The sequence below is a fragment of the Lynx canadensis genome, chromosome C2 (genome assembly GCF_007474595.2).
Source record: "Lynx canadensis isolate LIC74 chromosome C2, mLynCan4.pri.v2, whole genome shotgun sequence".
Taxonomy (NCBI): domain Eukaryota; kingdom Metazoa; phylum Chordata; class Mammalia; order Carnivora; family Felidae; genus Lynx; species Lynx canadensis.
The window spans coordinates 32,227,937-32,244,529 of NC_044311.2; the positions used below are offsets into that span (position 1 = coordinate 32,227,937).

Below are 16,593 nucleotides of genomic sequence, written 5' to 3' on the forward strand. Positions count from 1 at the left end.
CTCCTAAAATATCCTGAATTATGAAATAATGATATATGAAAGTAATTAAATGTTGAGAGACAAATTTGCTGAAATTTGCCAGAAATTTTCCATTTTCATTCTCAAGGCAATCAAATGCCAGTTATCAAAATCAGCATATATCTTACCTAAACAGATAACATAAGCCATTCAGATGAATTTGGGGGAGGGGAGAGATGGTATTTTTCAGGAGCACAGCAATTAATTTAAATACTTAATCTAAATAAATTTTAACTGGAATAGAATATTTAACAAATCTAATTGAAGAAGAAATAAAATGTTGGTTACTTACCAGCAAGGGTACTTGTATGCCTAAAAGCTCTGACCTGGGAGTCTGACAAACCAGTCAAAAGGGAAATTACTGTGTCCATCATATACTCATCATAAATTATGCTATACTGACATTGTCGAATCAGGACTCCAATAAATTCACAAAAGTTTGAACGAAATTTTTTCCATTGAGGTCCAGGCATGGTAAGGGGATAATCACCACTGTCCTAAAAAGGATAAAAAGGACATTATTAAATTTGACATATGATATCAATTTGATCAAAGTTTTTTTCCTATGTATAAACCAACATTTTTTTCTCAAAAGTAGATGTGGACAGAAATTGCAGGTACACTGAAGACTTTGTATTTATTGTTTGTTTTGATCTCCCACAACTAAATAATTCATAAAGTATCCAAAATTGTTACTGAGAACCAGAATTTAATTCATTATTCTAAGCCAACATTAAAAAAAAAAAGTGATTCCAATTTGTATCCTAGTTGAGATAATTTGAAGTAGGAAACAAAAAATATTAAAGAAGTTTAGACTAGAAAGGATATCTGCTACTGAATTCAGGTCAAACTAATCATGATTCCTGTAGCATATAGCATCTTTCAGTTATTTTAAATAGAATTTTTAAGAATTGAGAGATTCAAAAGTATAAGCATTTCATTAAGAAGTCCAAACCTAATTTTTCACATCCGAAACTGCAACCTTATCTCTTCCAGTTTTACAATATACGGGTTCTATAACTCTATTTTACAGAGCAGATTTATCAACTTTTCAAAGAATAAAAATCTAATATGGGCTCTTGATATTACCAGATTGTGTCATCTTGTTTAAAACACGAACTTGACAATGAACCCAATTAGAGGTTTCCTACTCTAGCCTAAAACATTTTGGTAGAGAAATGTAAATTCACAAGGCAAAGAATGAGAAATTCTGTGAACATGGTGCCTGAATATTCTCATTTTACAGCTATTTGGTTTTTTCTAGGCCAAACTCTGCTAGAAAATTAGTTATGAGTGAAGTTATTAGCTGCATATATTTAATATTTTCTTTTTTTAATTTAAATATTTCTTTAGAAAGTTTTTTTCATGTTTATTTTGAGAGAGAGAGACAGAGCATGAGCAGGAGAGGGGCAGAGAGGGGAGAGAGAATCCCAAGCAGGCTCCATACTGTCAGCAAGCACAGAGCCCAACACAGGGCTCAAACCTATGAATTGTGAGATCATGACCTGAGTTAAAATCAAGAGTCACTCAACTGACTGAACCATCCAGGTACTCCAAATACTTTTTTTAAGTTTATTTACTTATTTTGAGAGGGACAGAGATAGCGTGAATGAGGAAGGGGTAGAGAGAGGGAGGGAGGGAGGGAGAATCCCAAGCAGGCTCCCTGCTGCTAGCACAGAGCCTGACATAGGGCTCAAACTCACCAACCATGAGATCATGACCTGAGCTGAAATCAAGAGTCAGATGCTCAATGGACTGAGCCACCCAGAGACCTCTAATATTTTCTACCTTAATTAAACAATTCAGGGGCGCCTGGGTGGCTCAGTCGGTTAAGCGTCTGACTTCAGCTCAGGTCACGATCTCGCAGTCCGTGGGTTCGAGCCCCGCGTCGGGCTCTGTGCTGACGGCTCAGAGTCTGGAGCCTGCTTCCGATTCTGTGTCTCCCTCTCTCTCTGCCCCTCCCCGTTCATGCTCTGTCTCTCTCTGTCTCAAAAATAAATAAAAACGTTAAAAAAAAATTAAAAAAAAAAAAACAATTCAGCTAATGAATCGAAGGAAAGAATAGTCCTACTAATGATAGGAGATTCGTTAGTGGTCTGGAAAATAATGTGCAAGAAATATCTGAGGAAAAAACATGTATTTGGTTAGGTGGGGCTTCTGGAAAAGCCTTTAACATGACCAGACTAGGTAAGTATGACATCTTCAGTCCTTTGTCCCTTCCCCTCTCAGTGATCTAAAACTCATATGTAATGCTGGATGTTCAACAGTGATTTTCCAACCATCAAGGGGACAAGTATGGAGATAAAAATGACAGAAGGAGACGGAAAAACTCTAGGTCTCTGCACTGCTGAGATGCAGTACAATAATGTTTTACCTACTCCCAGATTTATTTTGCATAAGACAAATATACTCCTGTGAATTCAAGCCATTGTTGGTCAAATTTTCTACTACTTACAGGCATCAATCCTACTGTTATGGTAGAATTATAAATAGTGGGGAAAGATGAATTTTTCAGTGAGTGATTTTGGTGCATTTGGCTTTTCATTACAAAGAAAATTAGACAGATATTGCACCTTACACCAAAATTAATTCCTAAATGAATCAAAACACCTAAAACCAGTAAAAAAGAAAAAAAAGGAAAAAAGAAAAGAAAAATAAATGGCAGACAACATGGGAGAATATTCTCAGGGTGAGGAAGTCTTTTACTAAACACAATACAAAAATTATAAGTCATAAAAGACCAATAGGTTCAACCACATAACATTAATTTTTGTATTTAAAAAAAACCATTAAAAGCAAATCCAAAAGCATAACAATAGGGTTTGGCTTTCACTTAGAATGTGGAAATCTACCAACAATGAGAATAAGCTGAATCAACAACAACAACAAAAGTTTTCTTGAGCCCATCTTGAACTGAAGTAATTATCATTCCAAAGAATAAGCCCCTCCAAGAAGAGATCAAACAAACAAGCTCTATCATGTATGGCACAGCCTAAGAAGAAAAGGTGGTCTCCACAAAAATGAGTAAGAAGATATGAGCCTAAAATTTTAAGGAACTATCAAAGATGAAGTGTGAGCTAGTTTGTCACAGTGGTACAACAAGGAGTTTACACTCACTCAAAAGCTCTTTTCCATAGGTCTCAAGTGGGTACTTAAAAACAAATTCTGAGACAGAGCAGAACAGAGAGCACCTCTCTTGGTGCAGACTTGCAGGTGATGATCTTCAATTGCTGGGGGAAAGGTAAGAAGCCTAGCTCACATCTCCAGGCTTTTCGTCCCCTGCAAACTAAAAGACAATCTGATGGAGGTGAGTCCGCAAACTGAATCACCACCATAGCCAGGCAAAGAATCACTGCAGCTAGGAGAAGGTAAAAGAAGAAATCTTCCATCTGGGGGAGAGAATAAGACAAAACACTGGCCTGGACCCTGAATCCTAATACCAATATCAAACCAGAGGTTTGATAGCATTGGGAAGGGGACAGGAAACCACCTGAGGCCTGTCACAGAAATAATGGCCAGGAAAGCTGAGAGGGTCCCTCAAGGGCTCCAGGCACAAAAGGCATGATTAAGACTCAGCACTAGGGGTACCTGGGTGACTCAGTCAGTTAAGCGTCCAACTTTGGTTCAGGTCATGATCTCATGGTTTGTGAGTTCGAGCCCTCCCTGCATCAGGCTGTGTGCTGACAGCTTGGAGCCTGGAGCCTGCTTCAGATTCTGTATCTCCCTCTCTCTCTGCTCCTCCCCCACTCATGCTCTATCTCTCTCAAAAATAAATAAACATTAAAAAAAAAAAAAAAGACTTAGCACTAGGACAATAAAGAGTCCCCATGCCCTCATTATAATAGAAGGCAATAAAGCAACACCAGTCTACCACTAGATGGAGGGGCAAGAGTGTGGGGTAGGAGTGCTCTGTGCCACAAGAGAACAAGAGAGCTGAAAGCTGAGGGTAGAGCATGAATACTGAGAAAACCCCCTTTGGGTATCCTATGAACAAGGCAACAGCAGTTACTGTTAAAATCTGAAAAACAGAGAAATATGAAGATTATGGCACACTAAAGACGGTATCAACAGCAGAACACAAAACTAGCTCAATTCCTAACTAAACTGACAATGTATACTATTATATCCTTTTTAAATTTTTGTATCGTGCAAAAAGTTATTAAAATGAAAAACATTTTTAAAAGAGAAAGAAAAATCTGTATCTACTTCAAAAGACAGTTTCTTGCTTTACTCTAATACCAGTTATAAATTTCTCTTTGTTAGACACATTTATACATGCCATGTAAAAATAACTGTCTAGGGGCACCACGGTGGCTCACTCAGTTGTGCATCAGACACAACTTGATTTCGCCTCAGATCGTGGTCTCATGGTTTGTGGGGTCAAGCCCTGCACTGGGCTCCACGTTGTCAGCACAGAGCCTACTTGGGATTCTCTCTCTCCCCCTCTCTGCCCCTCCCCAACAAACGCACACCCATGCACACACAAATGCTGTCTCTCAAAATAAATAAATAAACTTAAAAAAAAAAAAAAAGAACTGTCTAGAATTGAAGGGCAGAGGTATACTGAAAACTAACTTCCTTCACAAGGCAATAATTTCTTTTTTTAGCAAAGCTAAGAAAACAAAATAATAATAGCAAAATAAAGATAATAATCAAGTAGCCTAAATACCTTATCCACAAGTAGTATTTAAATTCTTTGAGTGCAGTTTTACTATGATGCTCTGCACAAGGAAATTATTGAATAAACTAATGAAAAGTAAGCAATATCAAATACGAGACAAGTATAGAAAGGAAGAAAGATGCTCATGGTGCAAGAGTATCAGGCAGAAATCTGCAAGAAGGGTAATACAGAGCAAACCAAAAAGGTCCAGTAAGAAAGCAGTTTCTCCAAATACATTTAGATGACTATAAGGGGAGAAATTTCCATGTACAAAACCTAACATAGCTAGGATTTATATTGTATGCACTTTTCACATCTGTAATTTTGTATTATCAGTATACTGTGGTAAACACTAGTATATATAAAGATAAGAGAAATAAGATCTTAAGTTGTCCTAGGTAACAGACATACAGGGTTCTAGTTCTGGGACTGTGAAGTCCACGTATTCTTAACTCTACAATGGAGCTTCATCTAGTTTACTATAGGAACCTTGGAGGACATAAGGATTATCTAGTAATTGCTCTTCCAAGGAAGAACATTAGAGTTCTGCTAACAAATGGACACACAAGCAACTAATGGAAAAGTTTATTTTGGAAGTTTTGGGGACAATGATGGGGGAAAGAAGTAAAAGGATACCAACCCTCAGAGATAAGAGCCAGCAACAAAAAGTACAAAATTTAGAGCCCCTGAGATGAGAGCAACAATCTTAAGAGAGGTCCACTGCAAGGTAGAGCTCATTCAGCTGACAGAGTTGGAAGGTTAACTACCTAATCCCTAAGCATTTGATATTTGGGAACCCAATCTGGTCACAAACTATAGATAGCTGAAGAGATAAAATACTCTTTTAAGAGTAAATCCAAGAGAAGAGCAGCTGGGTGGCTCAGTGAGCTAAACATCTGACACTGGATCATACCATGATCTCATGGTTCAGGAGTTTGAGCCCCCACACTGGGCTCTCTGTCAGCATAGAGCCTACTTCGGATCTCTGCCCCTCCCCTGCTCAATCTCTCTCTCAGAAATAAACATTAAAAAAATAAAAATAAGCCAAACAAAAACAAAAAGAATTGTTTAACTCAGCTGATGGACAATCTCTCTCTCTCTCTCTCTCTCTCTCTCTCTCTCTCACACACACACACACACACACACACACACACACACACACACACAAAATCACCGGTTTTTGGTGAAACTGGCTTTTGGTTACCTAATTTCAACATACTTACCCAAAGACATATTACTATGACTGCTTAAAATGGTGATGTGTAAACACTTACTTGGAGAAAGTATCCATCCACCCAACTGTCCATCTACTCAGGTATTTACTAAGCAATAAATATGCTCCAGGCCCTATGCCAAGTTCTTAACATACAAAGATGAACGCAACTAGGATCTTCTCCTAAGAACTTCTACTTTATTTTTTTCCAGCCTTACTGAGATTTAATTGATATATAACACTGTTAAGTTTAAGGTATAAAAGAAGCTGATTTGATACATTTATACACTGCAAAATGATTAACACCATAGCAATAGCACAACACATCCTATCACATTACATTACTCACTTCTTATTTTTTGGTGAGATCATTTAAGATTTCTTAACAACTTTCATGTATATAACATAGTACTATTAACTATAATCACCATGCTGTATATTAGATCCTCAGAACTTATTCAACTTATACACCTGGAAGATTATACTCTTGGCTAACTTCTTCCCATTTCCCCCCATACTCCAAAGAACTTCTACTTTAGTTGAAAAGAAGGACACATAAAAAATAAACAAGTAAATTAAGTACAATGATAGGAACGTTATAAGGGTACACAGTACTACTTAGGAAGGAATGTCAATTCTCTGCAGAGGCAACTGGGCAGGGGAAACAGGGTCAACAGCATTCTAAGCAATAACATTAGCAAGTGCCTATAAAACAAAGCTAAGCTATGACAATGAGATTACAGAACTACTTTAAGTTTGGCAACCTAAGCCAGATTTTGTGGTGGTAACCAAGAGAAAAGATGGGGCCAAGTCACAGGGAGCCCCTTCCTCCTATAAAGTCTTCATTAAAATAAAGCCAAGCTTTATTCTGGAGATAATGGGTGGCCACTGAAAAATTTTGGGCAAATAAGTATCATGAACAGATGTGAGCTTTAAAAAATATTTCTGGTTCCACTGTGGAGAGTAACTGGAAGTAAAGGTGAAGGAAATGGAGCAAGGAGACTGCTGCCAAGAGATCCAAAAACGAAGGAGGCGGGACAGAGAGCGCCTAACTAAGGTAGTAATGATGATGATGGACCAAATAGGAGAGATGTGATATATACTCAAATACTAATAAAATAAAATCTACTGAAGTAAATGACTATTGGACAAAAATGACTTATTTCTGGTTTGATTAACTGTTGGGTTTATTCACAACTGGAAACAAAAATGAATTGTTTGCTCCTGACTCCCTGCAGGAAGAATAACTCTTTTGTTTAGGGATGCCTAATTACTAAGTCCCATAAGAGACCAATACCCTTTAATAAACAACTGATACAGAATATCCTATTCCCAGACTTTAGGACACACTGGTTTCTACATTCAAAATAAATAAAAAATTTCAGAAACAGATCGATGGATATTAAAACCACTGAGTGGCAAGTTGAGTGGCATAAGCGTAACAGAGTACTAATATTTGATAGTTGCAAATGTAAAGCATTTTTACAAAAAGATTCAATGGTGATCACAGTAAACAAGTGACCAATTGTAGCACCTACCTGAACAACCCGATATTGCATATACTATCTACAGTGACCTAACATGCAGTACACAGCATCATCTATGAAATTTCCTTGCAAAAAAATCTAATGAAGTCATTAGACCTAACTTTCAATTATAAAATACAAGAGATTTAGGAACAAGTTAAATGAAACCATGAGGAAAAAATTAGAGGAACAAAAATGTGGGATACTTTACAAAACTACATTGTGGTCAATTAAAAGTTAATGCCATTCAAAGAAAAAAAATGTGAAGGAACTGTTTTATATCTTGGAAAAGTACTGACAACAAAGCAATCAAATGCAACATATAAAACAGTGCACTCTAGCCGCACTGGCTTCTTTGTTGTCTCTAATACCCTAGGTATATATATATTTCTGCCTCAGGGCCATTTGTGCATTTGAAATTTTCTCTTCCCCTAGACATACCCATGGTTGCTCGATTATCTCCTTCAAGTCTTTACTTAAGGTCACATTCTTAGGTTTTCCTGACTATCCTATTTAAATTCATTCTTCCACTCCCAATCTCTTCGCCCTTCTCTGCTTTATTTTTCTGCATAGCATTTTCTATCATTTGTCATACTATAATATTTTGCCGATGTATTTTATTCACTGGCTGATTCTCTACTCATCCATAGATCTTCACAAACATTTTGTTAAAGGTAATAAATGATCTATCAAAAAGAAAAATAAAACTTTATAAAATTCAAGATTTTGATTACCTCCAGAAGCACTGGAATGGGAGAATGGAGGAGCACAAAGATATTTGGGTAGTATTAGCAGTATTTCAGTTAGGTTGGGGGTGGCAGATTTATATACATATATATATATATATATATATATATATATATATATATATATATTACATATATTCTTTTGGGTATATCAAATGACACATGATTTCTTTTTTTTTTTTAATTTTTTTTTTCAACGTTTATTTATTTTTGGGACAGAGAGAGACAGAGCATGAACGGGCGAGGGGCAGAGAGAGAGGGAGACACAGAATCAGAAACAGGCTCCAGGCTCTGAGCCATCAGCCCAGAGCCCGACGCGGGGCTCGAACTCACGGGCCGCAAGATCGTGACCTGGCTGAAGTCGGACGCTCAACCGACTGCGCCACCCAGGCGCCCCACATGATTTCTTTAAATGAGTACATTAAAACGTGTTTGAAACTATCCACATTAACATCCATGAGAATACCATTTCCTGAAATTACTAGGAGAAATTCCAAATTCTGGAGTACCATTATCTAAATTATCACAATGTTACAGTCAGTATTTAAGATGCAAAATCACCTGTGAATTTACATATCACAGAGACTGGATGAGTTTTTCACTTTTGCTTTCCCTCAAAAAGTTAGAATGCATAAAAACTGTGTGTCAAGGGAACAAAAAAAAAGACATATTACTTACCCTTGGAAAGATCCAGTGTATTTTTTTTTTTTTAATTTTTTTTTCAACGTTGATTTTATTTTTGGGACAGAGAGAGACAGAGCATGAACGGGGGAGGGGCAGAGAGAGAGGGAGACACAGAATCGGAAACAGGCTCCAGGCTCTGAGCCATCAGCCCAGAGCCCGACGCGGGGCTCGAACTCACGGACCGCGAGATCGTGACCTGGCTGAAGTCGGACGCTTAACCGACTGCGCCACCCAGGCGCCCCGATCCAGTGTATTTTTATAAAACAAAATTCTGAGTGGCCTAAATAAAATTGGTTATTAAATATATTGTTTGAGCTTTTGTTTTTAAGTTAAATAGCCATAAAGATTAATTATTTAGACAGATTATTTTGGCTGACTGCCATAATGCAATTAAAGAGAAAATGTTCTTTACTATCAGACCTCTGCTAATTAAACCTAAGATAACTCTTCCAATTCTGGCAAACCTCAGCCTTAAAGTATCAAGAAATTCAACTGGTATATATACACCAATTAAAGAAATAATGCAAAAATACATTTGGAAAGAAAAATTCTACAAGTCAATGCTATAAAAATTTTGTTGTAATTTTCAAACCTCTATCTTATCTCTGTAAGTCCAGCATTTATCTAAGACATTGTCTAGTGTGCTCAGGAGCACAAAAATGTTTTGGGGATGGCTTATTTGTAAGTATTAAATACAATAGGGGCACCTGGCTGGCTCACTCGATGGAATGTGAGACTCTGAATCTTGCGGTTGTAGGTTCAAGCCCAACGATGGTCATGAGATTACTTTAAAAAATCAAGTAAAATCTTAAAAAAATATTACAGTTACCATAATCTATATTTTCCAGTTTCATATCTGTTTCCTCCTACACATCCAAACTATGTCTTTCTGATAAGCTCCTTCCTGGTTTTTCTGGTGAACTTCTATTGATCTTTCAAACCTAGTTTTAGGGCTAAGTAACTTGTGATGCTCCCACATCTCAGAAAATTTAATTCACCCTATGGGTTCTCACGGGGTGTTATATTTCTCAACTACTGAATGTGTCAAGGTATTACTGCTATTAGTTTACAATGCTTTCCCCCCATTTAAACATGAACTCATTTTCTAGAGCTATAACCTTGTTAATCTCTAAATATACAGTTCCTAAGACAAATGTTATGTTCAATGGATGTTTACTGAAGTGAATAAAGTGAATATTAAAAAATAAACCCTGTATAAATAAGTCTGAAAGACTAAATAGTTCATTTAGCAGCTGTTAAAATAAAAAGTTATACAAAATCAATAAAAGATATAGAGCTTTTACAAAATGTTTATTTATTTTGAGAGAGTGCACTTGAGAGGGGGAGGGGCAGAGAAAGAGGGAGATAAAATCCCAAGCAGGTTCCATGCTCAGCACGGAGCCCAACTTGGGGCTTGATCTCACAACCATGAGATCATGACCTGAGTCTAAATCAAGAGTCGGATGCTTAACCAACTGCACCACCCAGGTGCCCCAAGAAATAGAATTTTTAATACCTAGCTTTAGCTAGATAATTTAAAAGGTGTCCATAATGATTAGCAAATATAAATGTGGTTCCTTTATATCGCTGTAAAATCATGTTTTATAGACATATTTTATTTATTTATTTTTTTTTTAATTATTTTTTTTTTTTATTTTTTTTTTTTAAGAGAAACAGTGAGCAGGGGAGAGAGCCAGAGGGAGAGAAAGTGTTAATCCTAAGAAGGCTTCATGCTCAGCACAGAGTCAGACGCAGGGTTGGATCCCACGGCCCTGGGATCATGACCTGAGGCAAAATCAAGAGTCAGATGCTCAACCAACTGAGCCATCCAGGCACCCCTCTAGAGATATTTTAAAACTGAAAAATAAAAATCTTGAAATGTCCAGGGTGTAATTACAATCTCAATACATAGTTCATCATGACTAATCACAATCAGATGTGGATTTAAGCCAGTACCCACTGACACAAATGTTATTGTTGGCTTATGATTACTTCATTTAAGCATTTCTCATAATGAGAGTTGATGTTTCAAACAATATAATGGAATGGCATAACTCCAAAAAGATTTAACATATATCAATAGAATATAACTGGTCCTTTCAAAAAGATACTAATTTAATTCCATAACTTATTTGGTCAGTCATAAGACATCTGGTAATAAAAACAGCTGGAAATTTATTATATGACTGAAGGTGTCTAAGTGGAGAGAGCAAAATTTGTTGTTACTTGAGTGACCCTTTCTCCAGCTACTTCAGGTTACATACTTGCAGTTGTATACTAGGCAGAATAGGGTAGTGGTTATAAGTATGAATTCAGGAGCTAGATGGTTTGAGTTTAATTCATTTACTAAGTGGTGGGACCTCAGGCCAAGTTTCTTAACCCCTTTTGCCTCAGTTTTCTCATCTGTAAAATGGAGATAGTAATGATATACAAGACCTATCTCATAAAATGTATATTATTAGATATATGTAAAGAATATACAACAGTGCCTGGCACAGAGTAAGCATAAGTATTTACTATTACTTTCATTCAACATGTTTCCTCTGGTCTCCAACCTATTTTGTACCTTTTCACCGTACAAAAGATTACAATTTCTTGGATCTTCATGAGTTTTTCTATGTGATTATTCCTTTTCTGGGCACTTCTCACCTCCAACTTTGCTTCCTTTCTTTAATATTCTGTTTACCTTCCTCAATGTGAAACAGACTCCAAAGTGATATGTACAACACAAACTGAGTGGTGTACTGCAAGAAAATATTAAAACTGCTCTTTAGTTTTAATTAAATTAAGATATCAATTATTACTAATATTTAATATATAGAATAAGCTTTGTATGCCCTCACTAGGTCCATATTTTTTTTTTTAAAAAAATTTTTTTTTTTTTTTCAACGTTTATTTATTTTTGGGACAGAGAGAGACAGAGCATGAACGGGGGAGGGGCAGAGAGAGAGGGAGACACAGAATCGGAAACAGGCTCCAGGCTCTGAGCCATCAGCCCAGAGCCCGACGCGGGGCTCGAACTCACGGAGCGCGAGATCGTGACCTGGCTGAAGTCGGACGCTTAACCGACTGCGCCACCCAGGCGCCCCAGTAGGTCCATATTTTAAACTGGTTAGTGTCACAAAGGTATCTGAGGTAGCCCAAGAGAAAAGAATAAGAAGAGTTCAATGCTCAAGGGGGTTAGTATTATAACACTTACGTTAGTATTATGACGCTCTTTCCTGGTTTATTCATTTTGTAAGTTGCATATGACCAATGCAATGGATATAAATATATTTTAAAATATTTATTTTAACTCTTCAGAAAATGGAAACAGATTTCGGGAAAAAAAACAGAAACAAAAAGAAAAATCTGAGTACGTAGTAACAAGTGAATTACAAAAAATATGAAGGCACTAACATTGTTTTTTATAAGCTCATCTTACACCACTATTAAAGTTAAAGCCACGATGATCTGATAACGTCTGATAAGAAACTGACCTAGCAATGTATGCATTTAATTCTATAAACAAACATATGCTGCAAACCACACTGTAATATAAGAAATGAGGTCTATATACTCAGGCTTCTGATTACCAAAGATAGAAGGAAAAAAACCTTTTGTCTATTTTTATCAGATATTTAGAAAATAAGGTTTAGTTCAGAACTAAGGTAGTTACCAAGTAGTTACGTCTGTTTTATAAAGCTAGACTGAGACTTTTAATTTGCAACAGAAACACTTAAGAATAACAGACAATATCCATTTTAAGGTGAGTTAACCAACATAATTTTATTAGATATTCAATTTCATCTTTTAAAAATTTTTTACTGATCCATTTCCTCTTTCTATCATGATTTGGATTTCCTTATAGATATGAGTTAGGATTGACCATTTATACTCTTTACAACTATTTTCATTGTAATCTATCTTTCTAAATTACTAAACTAGCATTCTATTTCTGTATTGACTTTCTGAATGGGTTGAACACAGGAGATATGCTGACTATGAAATCACATACTCATACATTCTGGTATATAAGAGCTATTTTAGAAAGTTACTTCTAATTAATACATTGGAATGCTGTTGATATAAATAACTCCTACAAGCAAGATTTAGGTTTATATCAGGTAGTTACTTCTTAAGTACTCTCCCTACAAAATAAGAACTCTACCCTTTTGAGAAGAAGCATGGAGTAGAGGGAGAAGAGGGGAGACTAATAATTTAGTTTTATCATAGGTATTCACTATTTTAAAAAAAAATTTTTTTTTTAACGTTTATTTATTTTTGAGACAGAGAGAGACAGAGCATGAACGGGGGAGGGTCAGAGAGAGAGGGAGACACAGAATCTGAAACAGGCTCCAGGCTCTGAGCAGTCAGCACAGAGCCCGACGCGGGGCTCGAACTCACATACCGCGAGATCGTGACCTGAGCCGAAGTTGGACGCTTAACCGACTGAGCCACCCAGGCGCCCCAGGTATTCACTATTAAGACAACAGACTAAAAAATATTTTATTGATGGAGTATAAAATAAAAAATTAGACTTTAATTTGGGACTGGAGATAATATCTTTGGCATTTCCTTTTTATTTTCTCAGTTTGTATAATATTTAACCATTTTTACATTTCTTAAAATTTTTAATCCTTTGATTAGTAAATGCTCAAATGGATAAACAAATGAAGAGTTCTATACTTAAGTTTAAATAAACAAATCCATAGAAGCACACAAGATTAGAAACAAGAGGAGAAAAAACAAGACTCTGGATAAGTTGGACTCATTACACAAGGGCACAATATATAAAACTCTGTGAGCAATATAACACAAAATAACACAGACAAGAATTTAAGGCACTAAGTAAGTAATATATTGTGTTGCAAAGTTTCCCTACACATAGATGCCACACTTCCATATATGAAAACTATGCAAATTGGCCTTTGGAACACATAACTTAAGTGTTTACATTTGCAGATGTGACTCTAATAATCTAATAATAATAGCAGTAATACTATTACATTTTGCTTTATGTGTTGGGCTCCAACAGGAACTAAATGTATCTACCAACTCTAAAGAGCTACAGACTGCTCCAGCAATTAATATATTTCTAAATTAGGTTGCCATTACAATTACAAAGCATTTTGGCTATGTGCAGGTTTGTAAGCCTTAAAAAAAAGTAATAAACATTAGAATAGAATCAGTTTGTAATAAGGAATAGTAGCTACACTATACTTTCTCAGGCAGTAACATACTCTTGGACCACCTTACCCAAATATAAACACCTTCAACTGAAACTATTTCTAATTTATCTAATCTTTATTTTGCTATAATATAATATATAGATTTATGCAACAAAATTTCAATGGCTACTCCCTATGAAGCAGACATTGCTCTAAGCTCTCAGGATCCAGTGGATCTTATTATCAGATCTTTCTGAATTTTACTAAAAAATACAAATTACCAGGGTACCTGGTGGCTCAGTCAGTTGAGTGTCCCACTGAATTCAGCTCAGGTTATGATCTCACAGTTCATGAGTTTGAGCGCCCTATCTTGGACTCTCTGCTGTCAGTACGGAGCCTGCTTCAGATCCTCTGTCTCCCTCTCTCTCTGCCCCTCCCCACACACTCACTCTCACTCTCTATCTCTCAAAAATAAACACTGGGCCGCCTGGGTGGCTCAGGAGGTTAAGTGTCCGACGTCACTTTGGCTCAGGTCATGATCTCACAGTTTGTGAGTTCAAATCCCGCACTGGGCTCAACTCAGAGCCTAGAGCCTGCTTTGGATTCTGTGTCCCATTCTCTCTCTGCCCATCCCCCACTTGTGCTCTGTCTCTGTCTCTCAAAAATAAATAAATGTAAAAAAAAAAATTAAAAAATAAAATAACCATTAAAAAAAAAATACACTTCACCAAAACTAACCTCCTTCCACTCCCAAGGGACTAAATGACCTATACAGTATTCTGAAGAAACAAAAACAATAAAATACTGTATATTTAACAATATGTAAGCATTTAAACGCAGTTTCTTGCTAAAATGCTTAGTGATAAAATGAATAGCCTTAGAAAATAATTAATATATAATTCTTCTTTAAATGAATATATTCTAATAAAACTGTGTTAACTGTACTGTCAAACAGGACACAAAATAATTTTTTTAAAGAATCTTTCCTATTTTCATTCATTGATTTATATATTTTTATTGAAGTATAGTTGACAATGTTACCTTAGTTTCAGGTGTACAATATAGTGATAAAACAACTTCATATGTTATGCTATGCTCACCACACGTGTAGCTACCACTGTCACCATACAACCCTATTACAGTATCATTCACTATATTCCCTATGCTGTCTGTATCCCTTTAACCTCATGAATTATTCATAAAATGGTGGTTTTTAAAAAATTCTTTTTTGATTTAGTCACTATTCTCAAATATTGGGAGAAAAATATTTAACCATATGAACACTTTTTGAGTAATTTCATTTGCTGCATTTAACTATCAGTTTTGATAACAGTTTACTATTCTTCCAATACCTGAGTATTTGACACTATTCACAGGAATATTTTCTTGGGTACATCATGATCTTCATTTTGCTGAATTCCTCATCTTCCCCTACTTATCTCAATATCTTAATACAAAGCAATGATAATCTTGTTTTGAATTTTCAGTGTATTTTCTCTCATACTATTTTCCTATATGAAGTGTTTTATAACTTAAATCTCAGTTTTTTCTCAAAATCTCTCCCGAACTTTGCTGTGCATTGGAGTCAGCTGGTGACCTTTTAAAAATCCCTATGCCCTGGATGCATGCCTTAAAATTTAAATAAGAAGGTCTGGGGATAAGGGAGAGAGTCAGGCATCAGTTTCCAAATATACCCAGGTGTTATTAATCTGCAGCAAACTTTGGGAACTACTGTCTTAAACTCTTATATAGTGCCTGAAGGTCCAATATGCATACTATTTAATCTGTGACCTCAATCACTTGTGTTGCAAGCCTGGCATGGTAGTTAGTACAGTAGTTGGTGAGTAAACCTACTACTTGCACCTTAATCTGGCTTGGTTATCTTCTATTTGCCACATATAAACTCACAAAGTTACAATAAAAACCTTAGTTTTAAATGAAAAGTAATTTCAAGAATTATTTCAGAATCCAGAAATTTTTGAATTTGAGAAGTTAACATAATGCATCTATTTTAATTCCATCACAACCCAAGAGAATTTGGGGCAGCCCCCTGTAATCGAGAACCTTAATATTTCACCAGGAATAAATATAAATATTCACGCTGACTGAGGTAATAAAAATTGTAATGAATAGCCTCAGGTAAGTTGGGGCTAGGTTTTGCCACCATTAAATTGCGGAAGAAAGTCCTTTGGAATTTCAGAACGTTTTGGATTGCAGAAATGAAGACAAGTGATTATGGACATACAGACATAGGTCACAAAGTAAGGTCTCCCCTCCCTCCCAGAGAATGTGACTAAACAGCATGAAAGTCACTGACAGAATGTTTCTGTAAAGATGCACACGACAATGTTTTGGTGTGTATCACTAGAATAAAGGTGAACACCTGATGAGAAAGATATGTATTGTGTGACATGTGTTTGTTTTACCATGCATGTGTAACACTTTTGTCAATTAAATATAAATATTCCTACTAAAAAAAAAAAAAAAAAAAGCCTGAGCCCACCTCACTGACAGAGTGGATCTGGAAAAAAAAAAAATCTTTGTTATTAGTTTTAAAGTTAAGAAAAGGGAACACCTACAAAAAATAGAAATCTTA

At 36.0% G+C, this 16,593-nt stretch overlaps 1 protein-coding gene across 1 annotated transcript in view; it reads right to left on the minus strand.

Annotated features, from left to right (window-relative positions):
- The window catches only part of STAG1 (stromal antigen 1), a 402,316-nt gene that overhangs the window by 165,280 nt on the left and 220,443 nt on the right, over nt 1-16,593 (minus strand). Inside the window, exon 7 of the mRNA XM_030330452.2 lies at nt 311-515. Coding sequence (XP_030186312.1) covers nt 311-515 — 205 coding nt within the window. The remainder of the gene's footprint in view (nt 1-310; nt 516-16,593) is intronic.